This window comes from Capricornis sumatraensis, chromosome 22, assembly GCF_032405125.1.
Source record: "Capricornis sumatraensis isolate serow.1 chromosome 22, serow.2, whole genome shotgun sequence".
Lineage (NCBI taxonomy): Eukaryota > Metazoa > Chordata > Mammalia > Artiodactyla > Bovidae > Capricornis > Capricornis sumatraensis.
In genome coordinates this window covers 8,587,500-8,612,570 of record NC_091090.1, presented here as the reverse complement: position 1 = coordinate 8,612,570, position 25,071 = coordinate 8,587,500, and the positions used below count along the sequence as shown (strand labels likewise).

The following is a 25,071-nucleotide window of genomic DNA, read 5'->3' as shown; positions in this document are numbered from 1 at the left end:
GCTCCACGTAGCTACTTGCTTATAAAATGGAAAGTCCACTTACTCGCTCCGTCGAGCTGTCTCCAGAAGCCAAGTCTTCTGACTCTGAAATACATTCCAAATGGCCTGGGGATGCAGCACACAGCTCCTTCAGCCTCCCATCTCTTGACAAAGCTGGTGCACAGACAGGAGAGTTTTCTGGGCCACTCTCTTTCACACTTTGTAAATTTAGGGAACAGGGGTTTCCTCCCTTGCTGTTGAATTCTTCAAGAATGTGTGGCTCCTCATCCAGCACCTCAGGAGCTGTAGGTGATTTCTGATTCAAGTCTCTACGCTGTCCTCCCTTCTCCGAATATCCATCAGGAAGCAGCTTGCAGAATACATCTTCAAGCTGCAGAGGAAGAAGTTCAGATGTCCCACCCTTTTCCTCAAGATCACACTGCATCTGAGTTAATTCTTTCATCAGTTCAAAAGCTCCTATAACTTTCTGGCTATACTGATTTTGCTTAAGTATATCGAGGAGCAATTCAGACTTGAGGTTTGCAGTGCAGAGCGGATCCTCTCTGTTCTCTGCTTTTAATTCTGGTGAGTTTTTGGGGCGGGAAATGCCACAGCCACTGGTGTTAGAGTCGCTGGGCACACTAAATGTTTCATCCACCAACTGTGATGAGCTAACTCTTTTCATTAAGGTCTGAATTAGAGTGTTAGCATCTGCACAGGCTGAAGGTTTTCCAAGCTCTTGAGGAGTCACACGACCTTCTTTCAAATTACCTTTTAAGGTGTCTGTGAAATCCTCTACCAGGACCTGAGATAGTTCAGCGACCTGCACCTCGCTGCCCTGGGCTCCTGGAGACGGGGCTGGTTCTTGCCCTTTCTGCTGCTCAATCACCTCTTTCTCGCTGTTAATTTCTAAGGATGAGCAGTCAGTGCTTAAACCCTTACTGGAGTTATTTCTTCCTCCATCTGCACAGAGGTCTGACAGCACAAAATCCATGTGTTTTCCAAGGCCTTCCGCATTTCCAAGAGGGAAGCCTGAAGGTGTGCTTTCATCTCCTGCTGGTGTGAACTTGGGGATTCCTGATCTGCTTTCTTCAGCAGCAAGGTCTTTCTGTTGGCCCATCTCCTTTGCAGGTGAGTCTTCTTGGGCAAGAGCTGCCTGCTCGTCTGCACTATTAACTCCTAACTGTAAATGCTCTTTCCTGTGAGGGGAAGCGACTGGAATACAGCTTGGGGTATCTTCACCTGGTTTCAGTACACCCTTTGCTTTTACATCTTTAGCACAATGCTTTAAGTAAGTGAACAGATCAAGCTCATCTCCAGGCCCATCGGTGAGTGGATCTGTCTCAATCCTTGTAAACCCTTCCGACAAGGTCCTGTCTGAAGTCGTGCCATCACTGATCACTTGGGAAACTGGTGAGTCAAATATTTCTTCCAGATTCTCAAACTGAACGGGACTTCTACTAACTGCTGTTGGTAGGTTCTGTGGTTCATCTTTAAGAGCTGCTGTTGTGTTTTTAGGGCTTCCTTCCTGACTGCGTTCTTCACTGTGTGTGGTTTGTGGGACTGGAAACAGACTATTAGCTAAATCAAGACTCTCCCTTGTACTTTTACTGGGCAAAAGTTTAGGATATCTACTATCGTCTAAGGGACCTTCTATGAGAACTTCTTTACCTGCACACAGTTTAGGAACTGTTGCTTCATCTTCTATTTGTATATTGCTTTTGTCAGCTCTCCTTTTAATTAGATCCCTTCCACTGCCTGGAGGATCGTTATCAGCTACAGACACTGTGAATGACAAATGGCTCTCCTCGGCAGGTGTTCCTGTTAAACTGGGCTCAGAACAAATGATTCTATCAGAAGAGGAGTCACCACGAAGTGTCACATTCTCACAACACGGATTTCCACCTTTCACAGAGTCAGCAGATCCCGGCTGAATCAGCTCAAGCCCTGTGTTCTTTAGGTGGCCCTCGAGTTCAGAGGCTGAACTGGCACTAGTATTAGGTAAGGCACCAACAGGGCTAAAGGTGTTTTCTGATTGGGTGTCTTTCATGATAGGCAGTAATTCATCCTGAAGGACCATCTCATGATTCAACAGATCTCCTATGCTTTTTCCAACAACCTCATCTGTATCTTCCAGAAAGCGGTTTATTTCAGGACCTAAGCTACTTTTACTACTTGATTCTGGCCGTAAAACATTCACACACTGCTGTTTTTCTGAAGAATTATGATGGTGCTTTTGAGTCGGGAGAATCGTTTTATTGTTCCTTTGACTTGCACGGCTGTTTTCCATTTCAGGAGCAGTGGCAACACACCCGGGGATGACCACGGCCGCAGCAGCACCATGGCCCACGTGCTCCGCGCCCTCCCCTCCCGCGCAGTCTCCAGCATCAGCGCCACCATCATCATCCTGCTCCTTATGGCCAGACACAGAATCCTCGTAACTGTCTTTGCTTTGCACAGAATCTAAACGATCAGGAGCAGATTCAAATCCTTGTCCAGTCACACAGTCTTTTTCTCTCCCTTCCCAGCAGCCAGCGTCCTCAGATTCTACCGCCGTCCTGAAGTTCTCTTTTCCTCCCTCAGTTTCATAATCAGTCAATGAGTCAGACTCATCATCTTCAAGGTCATCTGTGCTGTCCTTTTCTGATACACTTTCCATCAATGGTCCACTCACTTCATAGGACCCAAGTGAATTTAACTGGATTTCTTCACCAGAACCGAACTCTGCCTTCTCAGCACCTATGAGAAAATCCTGCGGAGAGTGTGCTTCTCCCCTCACACCTAAGCTACCAGCCAGCCCTGCCTGGGTCCCCACAGCATGTTCATCCTCTTTAGAAACATCATAGAAAACCTCTCCAGGAGGAGCGGCCCAGTCGTCTTCCTCTGGCAGCGAGTCATAGTCCTCGGGCTGCAGACAATCACGGTCGTCACCTTCAAGGAGCAGGGAATCGTGGTCGTCGTCTTCAAACAAGGGTGTGTCATAGAAGTCAGCGTCGCTGTCTGTGTCTGTGTCTGTGTCACCGTGCCGGTCGTCCAGCAGGGACGTTTCATAGTCGCCAGCACCGGCGCCGACAGTTCCTTCAAGAGATGGGGTATGGGTGGGAGCCAGGCCAACACAATGACCACCAGCCCTTGCAGTCGGGGCACCTGAGGACCTTTCCACTGTGGACTCACTTTGCTCATCTTCGGGTTCCTGCTGAGAAGTAGCAAGCGCGTTTCCATCTTCACCGCAAGTATCTGAACTAAATTCATCACTCTGACACTCTACCTGAGGGTTACTACAACCAACATTAAAAGATTTCTCTTCAGCCTGTTCTCCCTTTAAACTGATGTTAATAGCTGCAATTCCCAGAAACTGGTCTTGAAATTTTTCTCTTATCCTTTGACCTGATGACTCAGTTTGGTCACTGAACGGCAATGTAGAGGTTTCACATTTCTTTCCATTACTGTCTGTACCGTGTACATCGTGAAAACTTCCCTGCTCGGTCCTCAGTTTATCATGACTTAACAAGGCACTCAGCCTGGGGGAATAGTCAAAGAGAGTTGAATCCCTGCTAATATTATCTTCATTTTCTGTTTCATTTAAATCATAGGCTCTACTAGTTTTTGATTTAATCATAGGATTTGTTATCAAATCACTTGCAAAGTTCTGAAGGTTTTTAGAATGATTACATTCATCTGCATGTTCCTCTGTTTCTAGTTGACTTTGATTTTCACCATTTTCAAGTCTATTTTCAGAGTCTTGTCTGGGCAGGCTAACATCAGCAAGTCCAAGCTGTGTAAAGTGTGATCTGGAACTGGGAACATACACACTGGGTGATTTCTTAACTTTGAGATCAGTTGCGATTACATCTGCCAGGTTTTCCGACAGCCAAAATTCACTCCTGATAACATTAGTTTCCAATTCCTGAAACTCTTCGTCTATGCTATTTTCAGGGGTTTCTTTATGTTCAGGTTCTCTCTGATGACATTTATCACAACTACTTGGTGAAGCTGGACTTTCACCCATTTCTCTACTTGCAGTGTTATTCAGAGATCCACCAGGGAGTCTTAAGACATCAAAACATTCTTCGATGGGTGTGTCCTTGTCAATTTCTGCACCACAGCCTTCCAGGAGCATCCCAACAGCCTCATTCAAGTCTCCATCATATAGCAAAAGCCTCTGCCCTGTGTTTGCATCCATATAGCTATTTATCATCAAATAAGAAAGGAACAATTTTTTAGTTTGTTCTGAGCTCTGAGTTGCCACTGGCTCTTCTCCATCAAAAGCATCCTCATCTAGCCTATAATCATGGATCATAGATGGTTGGAATTTACAAAAAGAGAGCCATCTTCTGGCATTTTTACAAGCTTCTAAATCTCCCAAGTTTGGCATTTTATCGGGCAGTGTTATACTTTTTAAAATCGATGCTGTGTGATTATCTATAATTCCGAGTTGCGTGGCAACCTCCAAATCAATGACTTGACAAGTTTCTGGGATATAAAGAGCAGCGATTTTCTGCCTCCCTTCCAGGATCTTGGAGGCCAATTCGTTGGTGATCAACTCCTGCTGCAGAGAAGAGGATGTGGGGAAGATTTCTCCAGAGTGAGGCCAGATGAGGCCCACATAGCCTCGCTGAGCCTCAAGGACCAGAAGGGCACTGCTGGACGGGATCAGATTACACTGGACTGCCTCGTCGACAGTCAGACGCTTGGCGGGGTTGCAGCGGATGATTCCTCCTGTCTCCACCTGGTAGGTGAGGATGCTGTTCGCAGTGTCTCTGTCCATCACCCCCTCTGCCACAGCTTCTTCGACAGTCAGCCTCCGACCAGACTTGGAATTGATCAGACCTCCTGAAAGCAGCTGGGCGCCCAGTAACCTGAACATGGTCTCACGGTCTATGAGGCCTTCGTGTGCTGCCCTTAAAATGCTCACATTTCGGCCACATTTCAATGTTATTCTGCCTCCTTCCTGCGGCCTCACAGGCAGAAGCCGCATCCCTGAGTCTTCCTGCAAAACACTTCTTTGCATGATATCTATTAAAGACACCTTCTCAGAGGTGGAGGGGTCGATAAGGTCTTTGCACAGACTCTGCCTTTCCAGGATTTTAGAAAATAAGGCTGAGGAAACCAGGTGCTGCTGGAAAGCCTTCTGCAAGGTCAGCTGTTCTCCTGTGGCTGGAATAACCAGCGAGCCTGTGGAAAGCAGGATCTCGAGCACTCTGATGGCCATGGGCTCTGAGATGACACCTTCAGCCAGGGCATCCAGCACCGGAATCCTGGTGGATGACACAGCAGAGATAATCTCCTTCATTTCATCGAGTTCTTGGAGTTGGCTCAGAACTTGCTCATCGATAAGGCCGTGACTCTGGGCATCTTTGAGGTTAAAGCATGTTCTTAATTCTGGTGAAATGAGCCCAGAAATCACGAGCTGGGTCTCAAGCAACCGAATCCCCGTGTCATAATCAAGGAGGCCTCTCAGCACTGACTGAAAGACAGAAAGGACTTCCCCTGTGCTCTGATCGACGGTGCCTGCGATGACTTTATCCAGCTGAAAGGAAAGTGCAAAAGTCTCAGTGGCTGACACAGAGTGAGCAGAGCGTCAAGAAATTTAGTTTGCAGCTTTTTTTTTTTTAAATAAAAAAAGACACTTTAGCATAAAAATCCTCTACTTACCGAGGTGTGGCAAGGCTGTGAGTGTTAGGCAGCTCAAATGCACAAGTGATCTAAGTCAGTGATCTATCGAGAGCACAGGATGTGATAAAGCTTTGAAAACGACATGCATCTGTGAATTGAAAACTTCATATTGTGGACATCAACAGGTTAGTGAGGACATGAAAAAGATGAGGGTGAGGAGACAGGACACACACCTGAAAGGCAAACCATGCTCTCTGCAACCCAATAAGATTAGTCTCCTGACATGGGAGAGTTTCAAACCCCCATGCTATTGATGTTTACAGCATACGGACTTCTTCAGACAGCCAAAAACCCACAAGCCAGAAAAAACTGCTATGTACCCTCAAAATGCGACAAATAGTGTGCAAAGTACTCCAGGGAGTAAGAGAATTGAATATAAAAATAACTTTTTGAATTCTGAATATTGTGTTGAATATTGAGTTTTGTCAAGTCTTGCAAGTTCAAGCATAGGCCAAATTGTAAGTAATTTTTGTTATATTTTGAAGATGCTAGAGGATCCTTACTAAGACATATGGCCCAATATTTCTCAAACAAATCTCCTGACTATCTCTGAAAGGCAGACAAACCCCTTAATATTCCAGTGGCACCTTTAGAGATGACTCATAGACTATTTTATATCATCACATTTATATATTAAAATACCTACTATAGCAGCAGCAGAATGACTTTGAAAGAGAAGAGTTAGAAAAATGAATGATTCTTTTCTTTTACCATGCAAGGCAGAGATTAAGATGTCACAGAAACTGATGATAGCAGGTGAAAGGGTGCATTTAATAACCAACATGGAAATCTCCAAGTACTTACACAAACCCCACCCATGTTTCTTCCACATACACAACTCAAGATCATTTCTTTGTCATTGACATATATTTCTACAACCATGCGGTTAGACTGAGAGTCTTGAAACAGCCTCGCGTTCTAAATAAGTAACATTACCTTCTCCTCTACCTTTGTGTCTCCTAAGGTTTGTGACTGTTGCAGTTGCTTCAGAGATTCACTAAAGAATAAATTGTAACTTTCTTGGAGAGTTTTCACTTGTTTTTCCAATTCATTTCTTTCTTCATCTGTCATTCTAAAATAACCAGAAAGTAGGAAATGAAGAATATAAGTCTGCAAGTGATAATTATGACATACTAGGTGCAATGATTTCATAAAGAAAAATACTTTTCTAAATTAGTATTGGCTCATAAAATATAATGTAAAAATCAATAATATATCAATACTATAATATAAAATAACATAGTCTCATACACAGATGGCTCAGGTCTAGAGTGGCTATATATGTAAATTAAGGATGGCCTTTATAAAGAAACAAAGCCAACAGTATAGACTAATAATATATCAGCATCTCTCTGCTGCTGCTAAGTCGCTTCAGTTGTGTCTAACTCTGTGCGACCCCATTGAGGGCAGCCCACCAGGCTCCGCTGTCCCTGGGATTCTCCAGGCAAGAACACTGGAGTGGGTTGCCATTTCCTTCTCCAATGCATGAAAGTGAAAAGTGAAAGTGAAGTCACTCAGTCATACCCGACTCTTAGTGACCCCATGGACCGCAGCCCACCAGGCTCCTCCGTCCATGGGATTTTCCAGGCAAGAGTACTGGAGTGGGTTGCCATTGCCTTCTCCGCAGCATCTCTCTAGCATATGCAAACTTCTAAAACAACAATCGCTGTTTTCTAACAGAGGGAAAAGGAAAGATATTCCCATTTGAATGCAGAGTTCCAAAGAATAGTAAGAAGAGATAAGAAAGCCTTCCTCAGTGATCAATCCAAAGAAATAGAGGAAAATAACAGAATGGGAAAGACTAGAGACCTCTTCAAGAAAATTAGAGATACCAAGGGAACATTTCATGCAAAGATGGGCTTGATAAAGGACAGAAATGGTATGGACCTAACAGAAGCAGAAGATATTAAGAAGAGGTGGCAAGAATACACAGAAGAACTGTACAAAAAAGATCTTCACGACCCAGATAATCACAATGGTGTGATCACTCATCTAGAGCCAGACATCCTGGAACGTGAAGTCAAGTGGGCCTTAGAAAGCATCACTACGAACAAAGCTAGCGGAGGTGATGGAATTCCAGTGGAGCTATTTCAAATCCTGAAAGATGATGCTGTGAAAGTGTTGCACTCAATATGCCAGCAAATTTGGAAGAATCAGCAGTGGCCACAGGACTGGAAAAGGTCAGTTTTCATTCCAATCCCAAAGAAAGGCAATGCCAAAGAATGCTCCAACTACTGCACAATTGCACTCATCTCATGCTACTAAAGTAATGCTCAAAATTCTGCAAGCCAGGCTACTGCAACAGGTGAACCGTGAACTTCCGGATGTTTACCCTGGTTTTCGAAAAGGCAGAGGAACCAGAGATCAAATTGCCAACATCCGCTGCATTATCAAAAAAGCAAGAGAATTCCAGAAAAACATCTATTTCTGCTTTATTGACTATGCCAAAGCCTTTGACTATGTGGATCACAATCAACTGTGGAAAATTCTGAAAGAGATGGGAATACCAGACTACCTGGCCTGCCTCTTGAGAAACCTATATGAAGGTCAGGAAGCAATAGTTAGAACTGGACAAGGAGCAACAGACTGGTTCCAAATAGGAAAAGGGGTACATCAAGGCTGTATATTGTCACCCTGCTTATTTAACTTATATGCAGACTACATCATGAGAAACACTGGGCTGGAAGAAGCACAAGCTGGAATCAAGACTGCTGGGAGAAATATCAATAACCTCAGATATGCAGATGACACCACCCTTATGGCAGAAAGTGAAGAGGAACTAAAAAGCCTCTTGATGAGAGTGAAAGAAGAGAGTGAAAAAGTTGGCTTAAAGCTCAACATTCAGAAAACGAAGATCATGGCATCCGGTCCCATCACTTCATGGGAAATAGATGGGGAAATAGTGGAAACAGTGGCTGACTTTATATTTTGGGGCTCCAAAATCACTGCAGATGGTGACTGCAGCCATGAAATTAAAAGACACTTACTCCTTGGAAGGAAAGTTATAACCAACCTAGATAGCATATTGAAAAGCAGAGACATTGCTTTGCCAACAAAGGTCCGTCTAGATAAGGCTATAGTTTTTCTAGTGGTCATATATGGACGTGAAGAGTTGGACTGTGAAGAAAGCTGAGCACCGAAGAATTAATGCTTTTGAACTGCGGTGTTGGAGAAGACTCTTGAGAGTCCCTTGGACTGCAAGGAGATCTAACCAGTCCATTCTGAAGGAGATCAGTCCTGGGTGTTCACTGGAAGGACTGATGCTGAAATTCCAATACTTTGTCCACCTCATGCGAAGAGTTGATTCACTGGAAAAGACCCTGATGCTGGGAGGGACTGGGGGCAGGAGGAGGAGGGGACAACAGAGGATGAGATGGCTGGATGGCATCACTGACTCGATGGACGTGAGTCTGAGTGAACTCTGGGAGTTGGTGATGGACAGGGAGGCCTGGCGTGCTGCGATTCATGGGGTCGCAAAGAGTCAGACATGACTGAGCGACTGAACTAAACTGAACAGAGGGAAAGATCCCGTTGTTAGTTCCAACACGGAAAAGGGACAAGTAATGTGTCATGATTCAAGATGAAGCTTGTTCAAGCAGAAAGATGAATAAAAATGAAATTCATAAGGAAATTAACCCAAATCACTAAGGTACAAAATCATTCTAGATTAATTCTGATGACAGCCAAAGAAGGGTTTAAGAAAAGGGTACATTCCATCCCTTCCTGAGGCTAAAATATATGAAAGGCTTCAAAACAAGGACCAAACCATTAGAAATCTCATTGCCAAAGGTCTCAGCTAAGGAAATAAGGAACACATTTATACATATTTTCCAAAAAGCAGGTCTTAGAGAGTAAGTACTACTTAGAATCAGGACTTGGCTTGGAATCTTTACAACTAACTAGCAACTCATCCTTAACTCTGAGCCTGTTTTTTTTTCATCAGCAATATATGGAGATAATAAGTATATTTCAGAATTTTGGTAAAGACTGAGAGTCAAGAAAAGTGACAATTAAATCACTTTATAATCATAGGTTATTAACTAAACTTGTGACTGAGTTCCATTTTTAAACTCTCCACTAAAATTTAACATCCTCTACTTTGCTGAGCATTTTGAAGACCACTTTGCTACTGTGAATAAAAGGCTTAATTAAAACCAACATACTTGTCTCCATGTTTAGCCAGAAAGAGCTGCATGCCTTGTAGTGCTTCAGATAACTGTTCCTTCTTGACTGAAATTTCCTCACTGGAAATCTGCAAGGGAAAGAAAGCACACTCAGGCTCTTCCCTCACAAAGGCTAGACAACAGTCTTTTTAAAAACCTGATCCCAGTTTCCATCAACACCCACACGACGGGTCTATTTTCAGGTGACCCGAGTCAATACCATGAGTTATTCCCAGTCTGCAGGTCTGGATAAGATGAATACGTCACTGAGAATGCACAATGAATGAAGCCCCTCCCTCTAATCCTAAGGCCATTATTTCCACGAGGAAATAACAATACAGCATGGTAAGATTCTTGCATCCGCCCCAGCCCAAGCACGAACGAAGGAGGCACAGACGCTCAGCACTGGAACATCACCATCCTCACAGAGATGGATACAGCGTTCCTTTGGAAAAAACACAGTGGAAGTATTTCTCTCTAGATCTGCAGAACAAGGTTAAATAATTTCTATTATTAAGACATTTGTTGGCAAAAGTCGCCAGTGACCGTCAGAGAAATAAAACTGACCTGTTTGGGAAAAGCAAGCCCTTGTATTACTTTCTCCTAATTCAGAAGTGTATCATTTCTGAAGCCCTAAATCCTATGGACAAGTGGAGGCTGGTAGGCTATGGCCCACGGGTGGCAGAAGAATCGGATACCACTTAGTGACTAAACAGCGATGTCAGAAAGTAATTACCATTCTTTTAAGGGATGAGACAATGAAAACATATATATTCCCCAGACATATGCTATTGAGAATCAATTTAAAGTCTATTTTTTTGTGGTTATAGGAAAGCATGAGGCCACACTAATTTTTTGAAAGACACTTATTATTGACATCAAATTACCTGAAGTTTCCTTTACTAGAGAGACCAAGAGCAATTCAAGATTTGTAACTGAGGCCACTATCTGCACTGGAAAAGTATCTATCCTTATGTCTGCCAGGTGTAAACCTGAAACTGATCTATAAAATTTTGGAGCACTCATAACCACAGAATGAGGAAATACCAAGGGTTTACAAACCACATTCCTCAGAAGAAACTTGTTCTCCACCAAGAAATCCTTGCTAAGGTCTGTGTCCCTATTTTAATTTTCTTCCTGTTTAACAGGGGGGAAATTAAGATGTTTTAAACTAAATATTCACATTCACTTTGAAGGCTTTATGTTTAAAACACTCAATGTAATTGTGTTTCCCAACTTATTTCCTCCATACTCTATAAAATGCAGTTTGCTAGACTATGAGCTAAGCTGGCTTGATTTCAACTGAATGAGAATTCAAGCAAATACTCAGGTTTATAAACCTCTCCGGGGGAACCTCAGAGATGGCACACCTGCCTTGCACCACAGGTGAAATTTGACAAGATACTGAAGTTCTCCACTATTAGATCATGCCAACAATGTCTGTTTCAAGTGATGAAAAGTGTGTGTTGATGCAGAGCTTGAAGGTAAAAAGCTACTGAGCACCTCTGTGATTTCCACAGGTCAGAAGGGCACTATAGGAAACATACCCCAGAAAAGTGCTGCTTAACTTAGCAGAGGTTTATTTTTTAAAAATAAACCAGCAATTCCAATGCTATCGCCAGCAACAGTAACCCTGCTTAATTTAATCCAGTCCCCTGGGAGCATCAGGTGGGGCATTCCAACGGACACCTCGGAGCAGCAACATCTCACGAGAGGTAGCCAGTCAACCAATGCCAAGTAGACAAGTTTAGCCCACAGAACTGAAGGCTTCATTAGGAGAGGGAAGGAACCTAGAATTCCTGGTGGAGGGCAGAAGTCTTTCTTAAGAAATAGAAAAGATCCAGAAAAGCACAACTAATTTCAATCCTCATGCTGTCGTCTTGGTTTGTGTTTTGTTCTTCTTGAAACTTGTTGTTCACATTGTAAGAAGGAACCTGCATCTCTTTATGACACAAGAGTGCGTGGGTGTACTCAGGGCACAAAAGAGAGTGACTCTGCTCTCCAGCAGTGCTAATCACAAAGACCAAGAAGCAGAGCTCACTGTGAGGAGGACCCGGACCACATACTGGCTGACTAATAGTGAGATTAGTACTGACGAAGTTCAGAATTTGGAGCAGAGAGCGCGTCTTCTGCCACCTACTGTGCTTCCTTGGGCAAGTTACTGAACCTTCATTTACAGTTGCCCAAAGAAAGGGGAAAACTAAAGAATTAAAAGTATTTTTTAGATGGACTATATAGACTCAGTAAATTCTTATCACTGTTATTATTAGTAAACCAGCATCTCGGTGAATACCTTTTGCTTAGAAAAGGAAGACTTTCCAGCCTTCTCTCCATCTCTCAATGTCTTGCTGATATTTGATACCCATTTTTGTAATTCTCTGGCTTTTTCAACATGCTCTTTCTTTTCTTCTTCCAGTGACTTCTGACGGGTGTGATTAAAAAAAAAAAAAGATATATTGTAGTAAATGACCAAGCTATTAATCACTTCACAGAAAACAAGGATGTAAAAATATTTTTTTCGTCACACACAGGTTACTGAGATATTTTTATTCATTCACTTAACCACATTCAACACATCACATGGCAGATGTACTTCCAAAAAGTTTAGGGTAGCAAAGCAAACGGTGACAAACACTCTTGAATGATCAATCTAACCTCCCAGCTGGTCTATTAACATGACATATTTAAAAACTTAACTTTATTCATGAAGCACTCGAAGCTCTTTGAATCGCTGCCTTTGCATTAGCATTACAATCAGAATTCTCTAGACAGAAAAATCTAAGAAAAAATAAAGTCTACAAGACAAAAAAAATACACAGAACTAAGAAAAACCTTCCCCCTCCTGCAGCAGGTAAACCGCTCACAATGCTGCTTTTAATTACAAAGTTGTAACAAGAAATGGGAGATGGTGGTAAACATATTATACGTAAAGTAGATTACAACATACAGAAAAACTACAAACATGTATTTTTCAAGGCGATCTGAACCACCACAGCTTCATGGATATGGGAACAAATACACATTTCCCCTTGGATTTCATGGTGCTTTTGAAGTGTTCTTTCGGTGAGTGTAATGAATCCTTGAACAAATGGGAACCCATCAGGGATGCAGAATTCTGAAGTAAGGATGCTGGAAACTCACTGATGTTTCTCAAGCTTGTCTCATATTTCAAGTAAAATACTTTTATTTTATTGTGGGCAGGAGTTCAAAAAACTAATCTCAAAACTAAATGGAACCATTATCAACAGCAGTAAATCTTTAGTTATTTTCAATTTTAAACATTCTCTCTCGGGCAGATTGGAGTCTAAAATCCAAGTAACCTGACATTTAGTCTAGAGGAGCGATGCAAATTTCTTCCAGATCAGGAGACAGCAACTGTGTTGTGTAAAGGACCAGAGGACAAGTATTTCAGGCTCTGGGAGCCATACAGTCACTGTCAGAACTACTCAACTCTGTCCTTGTGCCCCAAAGTAAGCCACAGACAGTATGTACACAAGAGTGTGTCTGTGTTCCAATAAAACTTTATTTTTTAAAAAAAATTTATAAATGAAAAGTATTCTCTCTCCTGAGCAGTCAGGGTTTCCAGCCCTCAAGAAACTGATGGTGCTTGCAGCGTGTGACACAGTGACTAGGGTGTGGATCATATCATCAAGCGTGGCCACAGCAATGTGAACTCATACAGCATTTCCCGTAAGCCTGCTTATGTGAACATGCCCTGTTACGAAGAATAATAGAGGCTAGAAATTCCTGTCATCAAGGGTTCAGATACTTCTAGGAGTTTAAGTCCTGTGTGGAAATCAAAATCGGCTTTTTCTAAGGCTTCTTTGTATGTCAGCTTTCTTTTTGTCTGGGGACAGAGGATGTTTCTGACATAGGACTTTTGATCTTTGAGCTTCGTAGCAATGGAGACATCTATAATCCCTACTTGCAGAGCTTCTTCAATGGACAAGCGGGACTGAGCCTGGGGCTCTATCAGCCCCCCTGTCAGGTACTGAAATTCTAGACATCGGATTCCCATGTCCTTACTGATGATGTTTGCACCCACAGTTTCCACCACGGACATCACTTTGTTGGTGACAGGGTGGCTGACCCCTGTGACTACTAGCTCACACTGCCGCAGCTGCTGAGCAAAGCCCTCGTCCACCAGGCCTCTGTGCAAGGCCTCGGCCACCCGGTACCTCTTGCCAGTCAGCGGGTTGATGATGCCCCCGGTGCTGACTTGGGCTTCAAGGCATCGGAGGGCGGTGATCCGATCGACCAGGTTCCGACGGGAGGCCTTCAGCACAGAGATCCTCTCCCCGCTGGATGTCAGCCAGTAACCCGCAATAGGACTGTGCACATCCTTCTTGGGGACCAACCGGCTCAGCAAGGAATCGGCAAGTTCTGTGAGCGTGAGGAGGCCTTCCTGATACTTTTTGATGGTGGCTTTGTCGAGGGTTCCCTGCTCTATGGCCTCGCTGATACTGAACTGTAATCCGGTCTTAGCATCAGTCAGCATGCGACAAGGCTGCCCATAGGACTCATAAAACGTGGCTTCCTTCCACTGATACTGCTGCCCTGACAGCTCCAGGTATGTACTTTTCTCGATCAGGGTTCTCTGGAAAGCCTCGTAGGCAGTCAGCTCTGCTCCCGTCCTAGTATCTACAACAGCAATCCTGTGAGTTTTCGCTACGTTGAGATTGGAAATGTTCTTCTCCCCAAATGGAAACAGAAAGCACTGGCTGTCTACATCAAAGACACACATGCGCAGCAATTCCGAGTAATACAGTGCTTGCTTGTTATTGGGATTAGGGAAGACGCGGCTATTGCTGGAGGGCTCATGTAAAAACTGCAGGATGGCGTTATTTAGCAGTCCTTGCTGCAGGGCAATTTCTGGGGGAACCCGAATGCCCCTCGTGGGGTCGATGACGCCCCCACTGGCGATCTGCACCTCCAATATATGTTTGCCCCTCTGTCTGTCAACCATTCTATTTTCCATGGCCTGAAACACTGACAGCACCTTAGAGGAACATGGATAGCCCAGGGCTGCCTTCTCTGCCTCAAGGAGCCTGATTTTAAATTCAGGGTCAACTACACCTTTAAGGACTGCATCCTCAACAGAATAGGTCTGCCCTGAAAGGGGGTCAATTATGAAACCTGTGGCCGCCTGAGCTTCTAAAAATGCTAAAGCCATCATCTTGTCAATGATGATTTTCTTAGCAGCTGAGGAAAAGGAAATCTTTTCTTTTGTGGATTCCAGGTAAAGCCCTGCGATGGAAGTGGCTTTTGTCAAAAACTTGCTCAGAGTTTTCTGAACTTCTTCAATGGTCTTAAGACCAAGTCGCAGCTGCTCAATTGTTTTCATGTCCAGAAGCTTAGCCTCAACCAACTGCCTGGCCGTCACGGTGTGCCGGAGCCCTTGGAACTGAAACTCATCATCCCTGACCAAGCATGCGTGATCGCCATCAAAGTTCTGAAAGGTCTCTGGTTCTGAGTTTTTGTTTAAAAAATCTCTCTTGAGCCCACCCGCTGCCCTGCACCCTTCGAGCATCCATTCTTCACTGCCAGGGACTGGATTCTTCTCTTGCTTTAATGCTGTGACATCCGCACGCATAGCACACTGCTTGCTCTTAGCTATCTGTAATGGGAATTTACAAGATGTTAAAAGTCATCTAAAGAACGTTCTCACGTCACCCACTCCTAATCCAAATATAATTCCTAGAATAACAAAGATTACATAAGAGAAGAAAACTATTAAGCCCCAGAGGGTTCATGAATAAGGAATGCTATTTTGAGAGTCTGAAGTTTAAACTTTAGATGACTATTAAGTATTAAAATGGTATATCTGAAAAAGACGGGAGCTGAAACCTGTCCACAGAATGAGTTAGAAATTAAAACTGCTTGCTTTTTCTAGTTCTCTTTAGGGTCAAATTTTTCAGAATAGAATCCCTGTTGATACCAACAGGATAGCCATGCCATCTGTGTTTTTCATCTTAAGCACTTAAAAACTAAAGACTATGGTTTGTAATAAAGATTTAGGTAAATCACTAGAAAATGATAGCATGATGTCGGAACCATGAGGAGCCAATCACATTCAATATGGCTAAAAATATATAGCCTAGCAGAGACAGCAAACGAGCGAAAACTTGACAGAGGGTAACTGGTAAGGTCCCAGAACCCAGGGAATACCTCAAAGGGCGCCAGAAGCGTCACCAGGTCTATTTCACACTTGTCATCTTGACACCTGATGGCAGGTCTGGAATTATACAGAGCTTGATCTCTTAGCTTCTCAATTTCTGACAGTCTTGCAATGGGGTTTGTCTCGTCAAAAGTTATCTGTAACTCGGTGCTTGTTTGAGAAAAGTATTCAGAGTAGCACTGCTGGGTTTTCTCTTTCTCAACTGGAGCCCCTGATGGCCTGCCCTGGACCTCCTTCTGTACATGCTCCGCACCCCAACGCTGCCATCTTTCCCCCGAGGGCTGTGGTTCCTGAGTCCACCTCTGCAGAGGGGCCCCAGCCAAGGGGGAAGTGGAGGGGAGGTCCCTGGGGCCCGGACCCTCTTTCCCTGCCATCTCAGGGCCTGGCTTGATGGCTGTGTTCTTTTTCTGGATTTCACACTGGAGCACCACTAACTGATGCTCGTGCTCCTTTATCTGCTGGTCCATCTTTTGCTTCAGGTTTTCCACCTCCTGCTTCTGGGCCACCAGCTCATCCTCCAACTTCCGACACTTCTGGTAGTGATGGGCCTGCCCATCCTGCCCTTGGTGCATCTGCTGGCGATACTGCTGAAGCTGCCTCTCAAGTTCTTGGATGTTTGTCTCACAGAGCCTGGCGTTCTCTTGAGCCCTGCTGTTTTCCTGCTGCAGAGACACGAAGTCCAGCTGGATGCCCGAAATATCATGTTCTGTGATATCTTTGGAGTCCATCAATTTTTCCATCTTCTTCCGAAACTCCTCAGCAGAACGCTTGAATTTCTCAGACTCTTCCTGAAACAGAACCATCTTCCTGTGGGTCACCTGCTCCTCTAGGGTCTTTAAGTGCAGTTCATCTTGCACCTTCTTCAGCCTGTTGTTCAGGTCCTGCACCTGTGCCCGCTGCATCTGCACTGTCTGCTCCCCAAGGCGCTTTTCCTCTTTGGATGCGCTCAGCTCCGCGCTCAGACTTCGCACCTCCTTCTCTGTGTTCTGGATGATGCGGTCTTGCTGGTCACACTTCTGCTTGAATTCATTCACTAAATGCTGACTCTGGGCCAGGTCTTCTTCCAGGCATTTGATCCTCCTTTGGAATTCCTGTTCTGTTTTGGTCTGTTTGTGCAAGTGCTCGGTGGTGGTCCGAAGCTGGTCTTTGAAACCATCCGCCTGGAGTTTCAGTGTTTCACATCTTTGCTGGATGGCTTGTTTCTCTAAGACCACGTCTGCCGATTCTGCCTGAATTCTCTGCATTGTTAACTTGGTTTGGTTATTCTGCCTGGTGAGTTCTTCCACCTTGTGCCTGAGCTTGTCCGCACGCTCGTTACTTCTCTCCAATTCCTCTTTCAGCTTTTGGATTTTCTCGTTATTCTCCTTTTCGGCTTGAATATTCTGAAGCAACTGTACCTGACTTTTCTCAAACTGCTCTTTCAGGTTATCTGACGTTCTCTGGCAGGACCATGCTCTTTCCCTAGAGGACACCTTGCTATCCTGTGGAGAAGTAACCTGTGAGTTCAGATGCTGCATGCTCCTCTCGGCGGCAGCCTGTGTCCTGCTGATCCGGTCCCCCTCCCTCTGGAGCTTGCCCTGCTCCTGCTGCAGCGACTCCAGTTCCAGCTCATAGCTGTGCTTCATCCTCGTGAGGTCGGCAGCCTCCTGCCTGACCTCCGCAGCCCTCCCCGAGGTCTGGCTCAGCTGCCTGCCCAGCTCCTGGAGCTGCCGCGTGTACCCCTCTTCGGCCTGGTCCTTCCTTTCCAGTTCCAGCTTCAGGCACCTCAGGGCCCTGTTGGTCTCATCCAGTTTCTCTTTGAGCGAGCGGGCCTTCTCCTCCGAGGAGGTCTTTTCGAGCTGCAGGGCGCCGAGTTCACACTTCAGCTTCCTCACGTCCTGCTCGGCCCTCCTGTTGGCCGTCATCAGGTCGCCCACCTGCTCCTTCAGGTCCTTTGCCTCAGCGCTCGGACAAACTGGGTGCGCACTTTCTCTGCACGGATGCTGCATTTCTGTTACTGTTCTTCGGGCTTCCGAGTCGATTTTCTGCTTTTCCTCCAGCTGCTTCTCTGCCGCCTGCTTCTGGAACGTGAGGTCTTTCTCCATCCGCTCCATTAGTTCCAGGAGCTCAGCTTCGTGGGCCTTCTTCCTCCTCAGCTCCGCCATGAGCTCACCCCTCTGCCGCTCGAGCTCCTGGAGGCTGCAGTCCTTCCTGGTCAGGCGCTCCTCCAGCGCCCTCTGGGCGGCGCTGTGCTCCGCCAGCTGCTCCCGGAAGCCGCGCAGGTCGCGCTCCACCGCCTGCAGCTCCCGGCGGTACCGCTCGGCCTCGCTCTCCGCGCGCACCTTCTGCAGCGCGATGTCCGCCGCGTCCCTGCGCTGCCTCCTCAGTGCGTCCTCCGCCGCCTCCCGGACTCTCGGGAGCTCCTGCTCCGCCCGGGACTTCTGCCTCTCGAGCTCGGCCAGCACTCTCTCCAGCTCCGTGATCTTCCCCGCGAGTTGGCGGTTCTCCCGCACGGTCGCCTCCTGCCGCTGGAGCAGGTCTGAGTACACCCCTTGCTCTGAAGCCTCCTGACGCCTCTGCATCTACGAGAGACGTTCAGAAGGGTCAGACCCGCGCCGCCCCAGCCCGACTGCAGGCCTCCGGAGCCGCTTTCGCCAAAGGACCGACAACCCGGAGGGAGACCCAAGGCAGCCCGAGCCCCGCCACCGCCACCAGAGAAGGGGCTTCAGGGGAAGCAGTTGGGGGAAACCACAGACCCTGTGTGTCAGCCTTTCTAAGCCAAGGAATCTTTGTTTTTCTTTTTTGCCTCTTAGGAATCATTTTGCTTTTAAAATCTGCTAGCTCAGGATTTTACAGCAAGAAGGAACCTTACAGCCTGACTCTCACCTCAGATGAGGACACTGAGGTCTAGAAAACGTCAGTAATTTTGAAAACCCATGCAAAACAGGTGGATGACAAAGTCGGAACCACAATTCTCACAGCAGTCCTCTTTCACTCTCACACACAACCTAGTCCTACCAGCTAAGAACATACAACATATAGGAACTGAACGACATTAGAAAATTCAGTCTTCAGTTTCTAGCCCAGAAGAAATTAAAAATGATATCTAAAAGAAAGAAGATATAGAACTTTGGAACTAAGAGCCAATTGAGGAAACAATACTTAACAGGAAGAAGGAGGAAATTATATAAAAATGTGTAATTTTCTAAAATCTAATTCCTCACTAATTTATATTTGCCCGACTATGATACTTACAATAATCAGAATTGCTAATGCAAAGGCAGCCATAGTCCTGGTGGCTTTAGAAAAGACGTGCTTCATATACTCACAGACTTTGCTGCTGTCATTAATGACATGGCCCATATGAATCCACCTTGACAAGTACCTTCAGATACTCCTCAAACATAAAGATATGTGTTAAATATAAATGCTTATAAAAGTATACTTAGGAACTCAGCTCCAATTAAGAAAATTTGTTCACGCTATTGATTACAGAATCGATCTCAGCTGGGAGGAATATACTTGACTATAGAACAATGTGATCACAACTAGTTTACAATCACATTTAACTTCTCTTTATTAATATCATAAGCTTATTAGTGTTGTATTCTCAGCTAAAAATCATCATAGTTAGAAGTAACTTAAACAGAAGGAGGGAAATTATTCTAAATAGCAGGTCTTATTTTCATTGAAAAGCCTTAGTAAATCTTAAGAATTTGATTTGTATTACAGACCACACATCTTATTTTGCATCCTCTCATGATTGCCAATAATTTTGATGAGAATTTTGGTTGTTTCCTTTGCTAACCTAAATATGATTTTTAATAAGAATTCATATGAAAACAAATCTCATCACAGTCCGTAATATTTAGTGCTCTGTTTATTATCAGGGTCAACTCTTAATGACACTGAAGCATTTTATCTGCTTAGACATTAAAAGTATTCCATATATTAATCTTTTGAGTAGACAACTTCTAAAAGGGTCTTTCTCAATTTCTCATCAAATTTCCTTTCAAACTTAGCTGTTGTGAAGAAATTTTGAGTCCCTTTCTTTTTTTTCTTGGTCATAGTCTGAGGTTAAAAAAAAATGAAAATTCTCTCAGAAAAAAAATAAAAGTTAAACTCTCAGTGTCTTGGAATCATTTAAGTGACTGCTAATCTCATGTTGCCTAGATAACTATAACTTTTTTAAGCAAAGATCAGAAAAATTACTAGAGTCATTTAGTTCTATTACTGATTTGCTCTCTTGTGTATCTCAAACTTATTCACATAAAATAACTTGAACTTTTATTTAAATTTTTCCCAAGGAGACATGCTGTCTTTTAATCTCAGCAGTTAATATATTCTGCTGTCAACACAGACTAGAAAAATCTCTTTATCCATTAAATATCCATTACAGATACCCTACTAATATTTCTGTAGCTAATTTGGTATTATCTTTGAAATTAACATGGCTCCCTTTTTGATTCCATGTTTATTATGGAAAATTCTGCTCTCTGACCAAGACTTCGCATGTGGGTCTTAGAGACCCAGTTTCAGAAACACTTCTTTGTGGAATCTGAAAATTGAGCTATGTATCTTTTATAAGATACTCCATTATTAAGACCTTAAGTGGTGAATTTTTAATAAAGAATTTAAAAATCTATTTTAAATTATAATAGTCCTTTCACAGACTTCCATAAACTATATTATTTTGACTTTCAATTCAATATAAATCTTTAACATTTCAAAGGATGACACGCATAATTTAGATATATTTCAGGCTTTTTGAAATATCTTTTGGGTCTATTAACTTCTGGTACTCTACCCCATCAGATAAATTGAGCAAAGTGGCTCATATGTGTACAATCAGACATACATAGTAATAAATAAAAGCCTTAACTTATTTCATTTTACATTTAACTACTAAATATACAATTTAAAAGATCTGCCTACCATTTAAAATGGAATATCTCTTAAAAACTAAAAATGTAAAAAAAATTGTGGACCTTTCATAGGTGAGAAGTGTATGCCAATTATTTGGATGTAAAAATACTCTGGTTCTCCTTTCTAAGCCCAAAGGAAGTTAGTTATAAAGACTTGCAAATAGCTATGTTAGTGCTAGTAACTCTGAACAGACAGAAATAGTTCATAAAAGTAGTCACACTTTTTTTAAAAACTAAGAAAGCAACATCTTGGACATTTGCTACCATTTTGGTTCTCCCATTATATGAATGGAGTTATACTAAGTACAATCACCTTCAGAATTTCAACAATGGTCTAATTTAAATGGCCAATGCCCCACAGTTTGTTTATTGTAGCATTCAATTTACTATTTTTGTCTGTTCTGAGGTCAAGAATAGAAAGTATATCAAGATAACAGAGCACAGCATAATACCTTCAAAATTAGATACAATAGCCTCTTATGAAAACAAACTTTCATGAATAACTCCCTATTCTGTTTCTGAATATATTATTAAATACACGTACTCTTTTTAATATATACCATATCTTTTTGACAAAAATAAAAACAAAACACCTCAATTCTTAAAAAGCGTTACCATTTTGCATAAATACCTGCTACTTTAACTTAATGGTGTTTCTGTTTTAAATCCTTGAAGATGTAAATTAATTTAAAAGCTATAAAACAAATTTGTTTATGTAATATTTCTGCAGACATCATAACAGTAGTAACTATACTTCAAAGAAAACTGGAAAAAAATCTGCTAAACTGCCTACAGTCCATAATGTAAACAGAGCCATTTATGACATTAACCCTCTCATATTAGATAGAGTCCTAGAGAGAAAATAAAAATGTTTTTCTTTTGTTCCCCAAAATGGTTGTTTCTTTTTTTGCAATGCTTTTCCATTTGAGAGAATCTCAATAACAAACCAAAAAATCCCAGGCCTCTACTGTTTTTCACTGTAATTTTATAACTAATCACTTATACATCAGATCTCAACCATGTGAGTTTATCACGAAGCCACCTCATGGCTCCTTGCCAGTGACCTGCCCATGGTTAATGGTTACCTCCTCCTCCTCCAGTCTCTTCAGTGAGTCCCCAGCAAATTTAATATATTGTGTCATGAGGGTGACCAGAGCCGTGTATCGGGTCCTTAGGTCCATGAACTACAAGTAAAGAAAAAAAAAAATGATAGAAACATAATTTCCATTTGCCCTAAATGAGTTGAACAAGCACCAAGTAACAATTAAAACATTAATTAGGCTTTGGGGCAGGGAAGCTCATGACTCCTACTAAAGATAACCACATAGGAGCAAGATCACTGCTGTGCAAACCACAGTAATGACCTTCCTCCTCTAAATGTAATCGTGACAGGCATTTAGTATTCTCTGCAATTCATTCATTTTGAATGAGGATTTTCAAAGAGCTTCTTAAAACTCTTAATAAAATGTATTGTTATAGGTAAAGAGCAGCTACTCGGAATGATGGACTGCTCTGGACTTGGATTGTGATCAAGGTTGTACAACATTTCAAAGGTATTGAATGTCACTAAATTAATTCTACACGTAAAAATGATTAAGATGGTGAATTTTCTACTATGTATATTTCACCATAATATAAATATATAGATGTAAAATACAAATATATAGATGTAAAACTGCTAGAGTGCTGTTTCTCTGATTTGCATGCTCCCTGTCTCTAGACGGTTACCACCTCCTGAATGACGAGATCTGCTGAGCTCTGCATTCTCCGTCGTTTCACTGGAGACTTTTGCTGTGAATCCACCATAGCCCGGTAGGTCATCGTTTGTAATTCGTAGTCCTGCATGAAGAAATCAGTAAGATTAATCATGGCAAAGCACTAACACTTCATTCTATAGCGATCTTTGATGCAGAGAAACGGAATCTAGTTTCACTGAATGACTTTAAATAAAAATATTGCAAAAACACATTTTCAGGAATCAATCCAATCCTGAGATGTTTCCAAGGTGGTAATTAAAATCAGAAACATTTAGGGTGGTCAGGAAAGTTCCTAAGTCCCTTTAGGAGCTCATGGACACATTTAGGAGCAGCATACCAGTTATTTTCAGTCTCCCCTCCTTCTAGATAAAACATGGGACTGCAGATCCAAATGGTCAGAGCCGAGATGTGGCAGGCAACTCAGAGCACATGGGAACCATCCCTAAGGGAGATGTTCTTCCATGGAATGTCACAGCAATATTTGCATGGATACTCCAGCAATATTTCCAGGGACACTCCATCAATACTTCCATGGAATACGGCAGCAATACTCACATGGAACCCTAACCCAGACTAATGGTGGGTGTTCCAGCAATACTTGAAGGGGTAAGGGAAGGAACAGGTAAGTGAAGCAGAAAGAGGGAGATGACAGAGCTGCATTTTCTCCTGGTGTACATGGGGGTGTGGGCAAGCTGTGCATGTGTGTGACACGGAGAGAGAAGTAAAGAACCAGGGGTTGTCACATGACTCAGGTTTCCATGAAGAATTAACAGTAAGTGACAGTGAATATTCTCTGTTTCACTTTTCAACACAGACTGAATGACCCATGAAGGCTTCAAAAGAGCACTGTGGAAACACCCCCCGAACACCTGAACGTGAAATCTGATGCAAGGAACTAGCCTTCTCACCTTCACTGCAGTGGAGTACTGTTCTGCGTACTTCTGACACTCGTCCATTTTGCTCTGTTTCATTTCTATTTCAGAAACCAGCATCTATAAATGCACACAGGTTAGCAGAAAAGCAACAAGGAATTCTATGCTGTCCAACAACTTGAGAGCTCAGGCACTAAGAAATACCTACATCACTTAAGACTACAGCTCTCTACCCTATTTTACTTTTAAGCACAGCTTTTATCAATCAATCAATTTATCTGGCTGCACTGCTTGGCTTGTGGGATCTTAGTTCCCATACCAGGGATTGAACCCATGTCCTCGGCAATGAAAGCAGAGATTCCTAACCACTGCACTGCCAGAGAATTCCCTCTACCCCACTGCACTTAATGTCATCTGCCTTATGGGTGAAGTTCAAACATTCAAGTTCAAGCCACTACGTGACACCCCCTCATGGGGTTGACAAAGCAGAAATTAATAAACTCCGTGGGAATTATCCACAAGTAGGCCTGAAACCCTTTGCTCCTTAATCCTAATCTTGACCTAAAGAGAGCTAGAAATTACTGGCCCCTCAAGATGGAACAAAAATCTCAAAGCATTTAACTCTGTCAAATGTGGCTGTTTAATTTTCTACAACTAATCATTTTTTAAAATGTAGGGTCCTAATCTAACCTCAATGATCATTAGACACTTGAACTGTCCCAACATGAAACTTTCTTATTCCTTATGGTTTCAAAATTGACCTCCAATAAATCAAAGAAGTAATGTACATAGGTCTGAGAGCAGATTTTTAACATTTATGATTTATTCCTGTCTTCCTTGAAATAGTTGCTGACCTACTGTCTTAACAAGAGAAAGGAAGTTCAAGGTCATGAGTGACTAAACGCAGACACAACCATGAGGAGCTCTGTTTGCACACCTTCTGTTGATTCAGCTGTGTCGCCAGGGTTTTACTATTTTCAGGCTGATTTTCTTGAATCTTCCTCTGAGTAGTTTCAACTTGCTGGATCCAATCATCCAACAGGTGATATGTGTCTCTGTAGTACTTCAGTGACTTGCCAATGCCTTCCAAGTCCCGTAACCTAAGAGGATGACAACAGAATAGCCAGTTTTCAAGAGCAACCAATAGGGAGTTGGAACATGTAGAAAAGAAGGAAGGGACAAACTAACTGTCCTAAGTGCAACCACAGGGGAGTGTCCAGAATTCAAGGCTGAAGCACCCTAGGCCAATTTCCTAGGGCCCCTGCACTGCTGTGGGTTGAATACAAATTACTTTTCTCCAGGACTTGTGCAGTTTATTAGTACTGATTGTTCTAGGGGCAAACCCAAGAGACTAAAGCTAAAAAGCAGGAAAACTGGAAACTTAACTACACTAATCATCAATCAGCAAGTCCTGAAGACCCAAAGCTTGTAGCAATGACAGTTTCACTTCTGAAATCATGCCCTGGTTGCAATGAATGGTTCAACATGAACTCAGAGGATAGGTTTCAGGAGCTGTAATTGAACATCCAGTTTCTATGAGTA

General features: G+C 43.1%; 1 protein-coding gene across 10 annotated transcripts in view; it reads right to left on the bottom strand.

Annotated features, from left to right (window-relative positions):
• Window positions 1-25,071, bottom strand: part of DST (dystonin) — a 522,626-nt gene that overhangs the window by 148,946 nt on the left and 348,609 nt on the right. For 5 of the 10 annotated variants that reach the window (XM_068960486.1, XM_068960487.1, XM_068960488.1 and 2 more), the window contains 7 exons: window positions 24,467-24,629; window positions 23,566-23,649; window positions 22,632-22,739; window positions 21,986-22,084; window positions 12,112-12,240; window positions 9,819-9,907; window positions 6,592-6,727 (listed from right to left, as the gene is read on the bottom strand). In XM_068960486.1, coding sequence (XP_068816587.1) covers window positions 6,592-6,727; window positions 9,819-9,907; window positions 12,112-12,240; window positions 21,986-22,084; window positions 22,632-22,739; window positions 23,566-23,649; window positions 24,467-24,629 — 808 coding nt within the window. Of the gene's footprint in view, window positions 1-43; window positions 5,510-6,591; window positions 6,728-9,818; window positions 9,908-12,111; window positions 12,241-12,510; window positions 15,436-15,986; window positions 18,558-21,985; window positions 22,085-22,631; window positions 22,740-23,565; window positions 23,650-24,466; window positions 24,630-25,071 lie in introns of those variants that run through there. The other 5 variants (XM_068960483.1, XM_068960482.1, XM_068960484.1 and 2 more) reach the window with 2 other exon arrangements.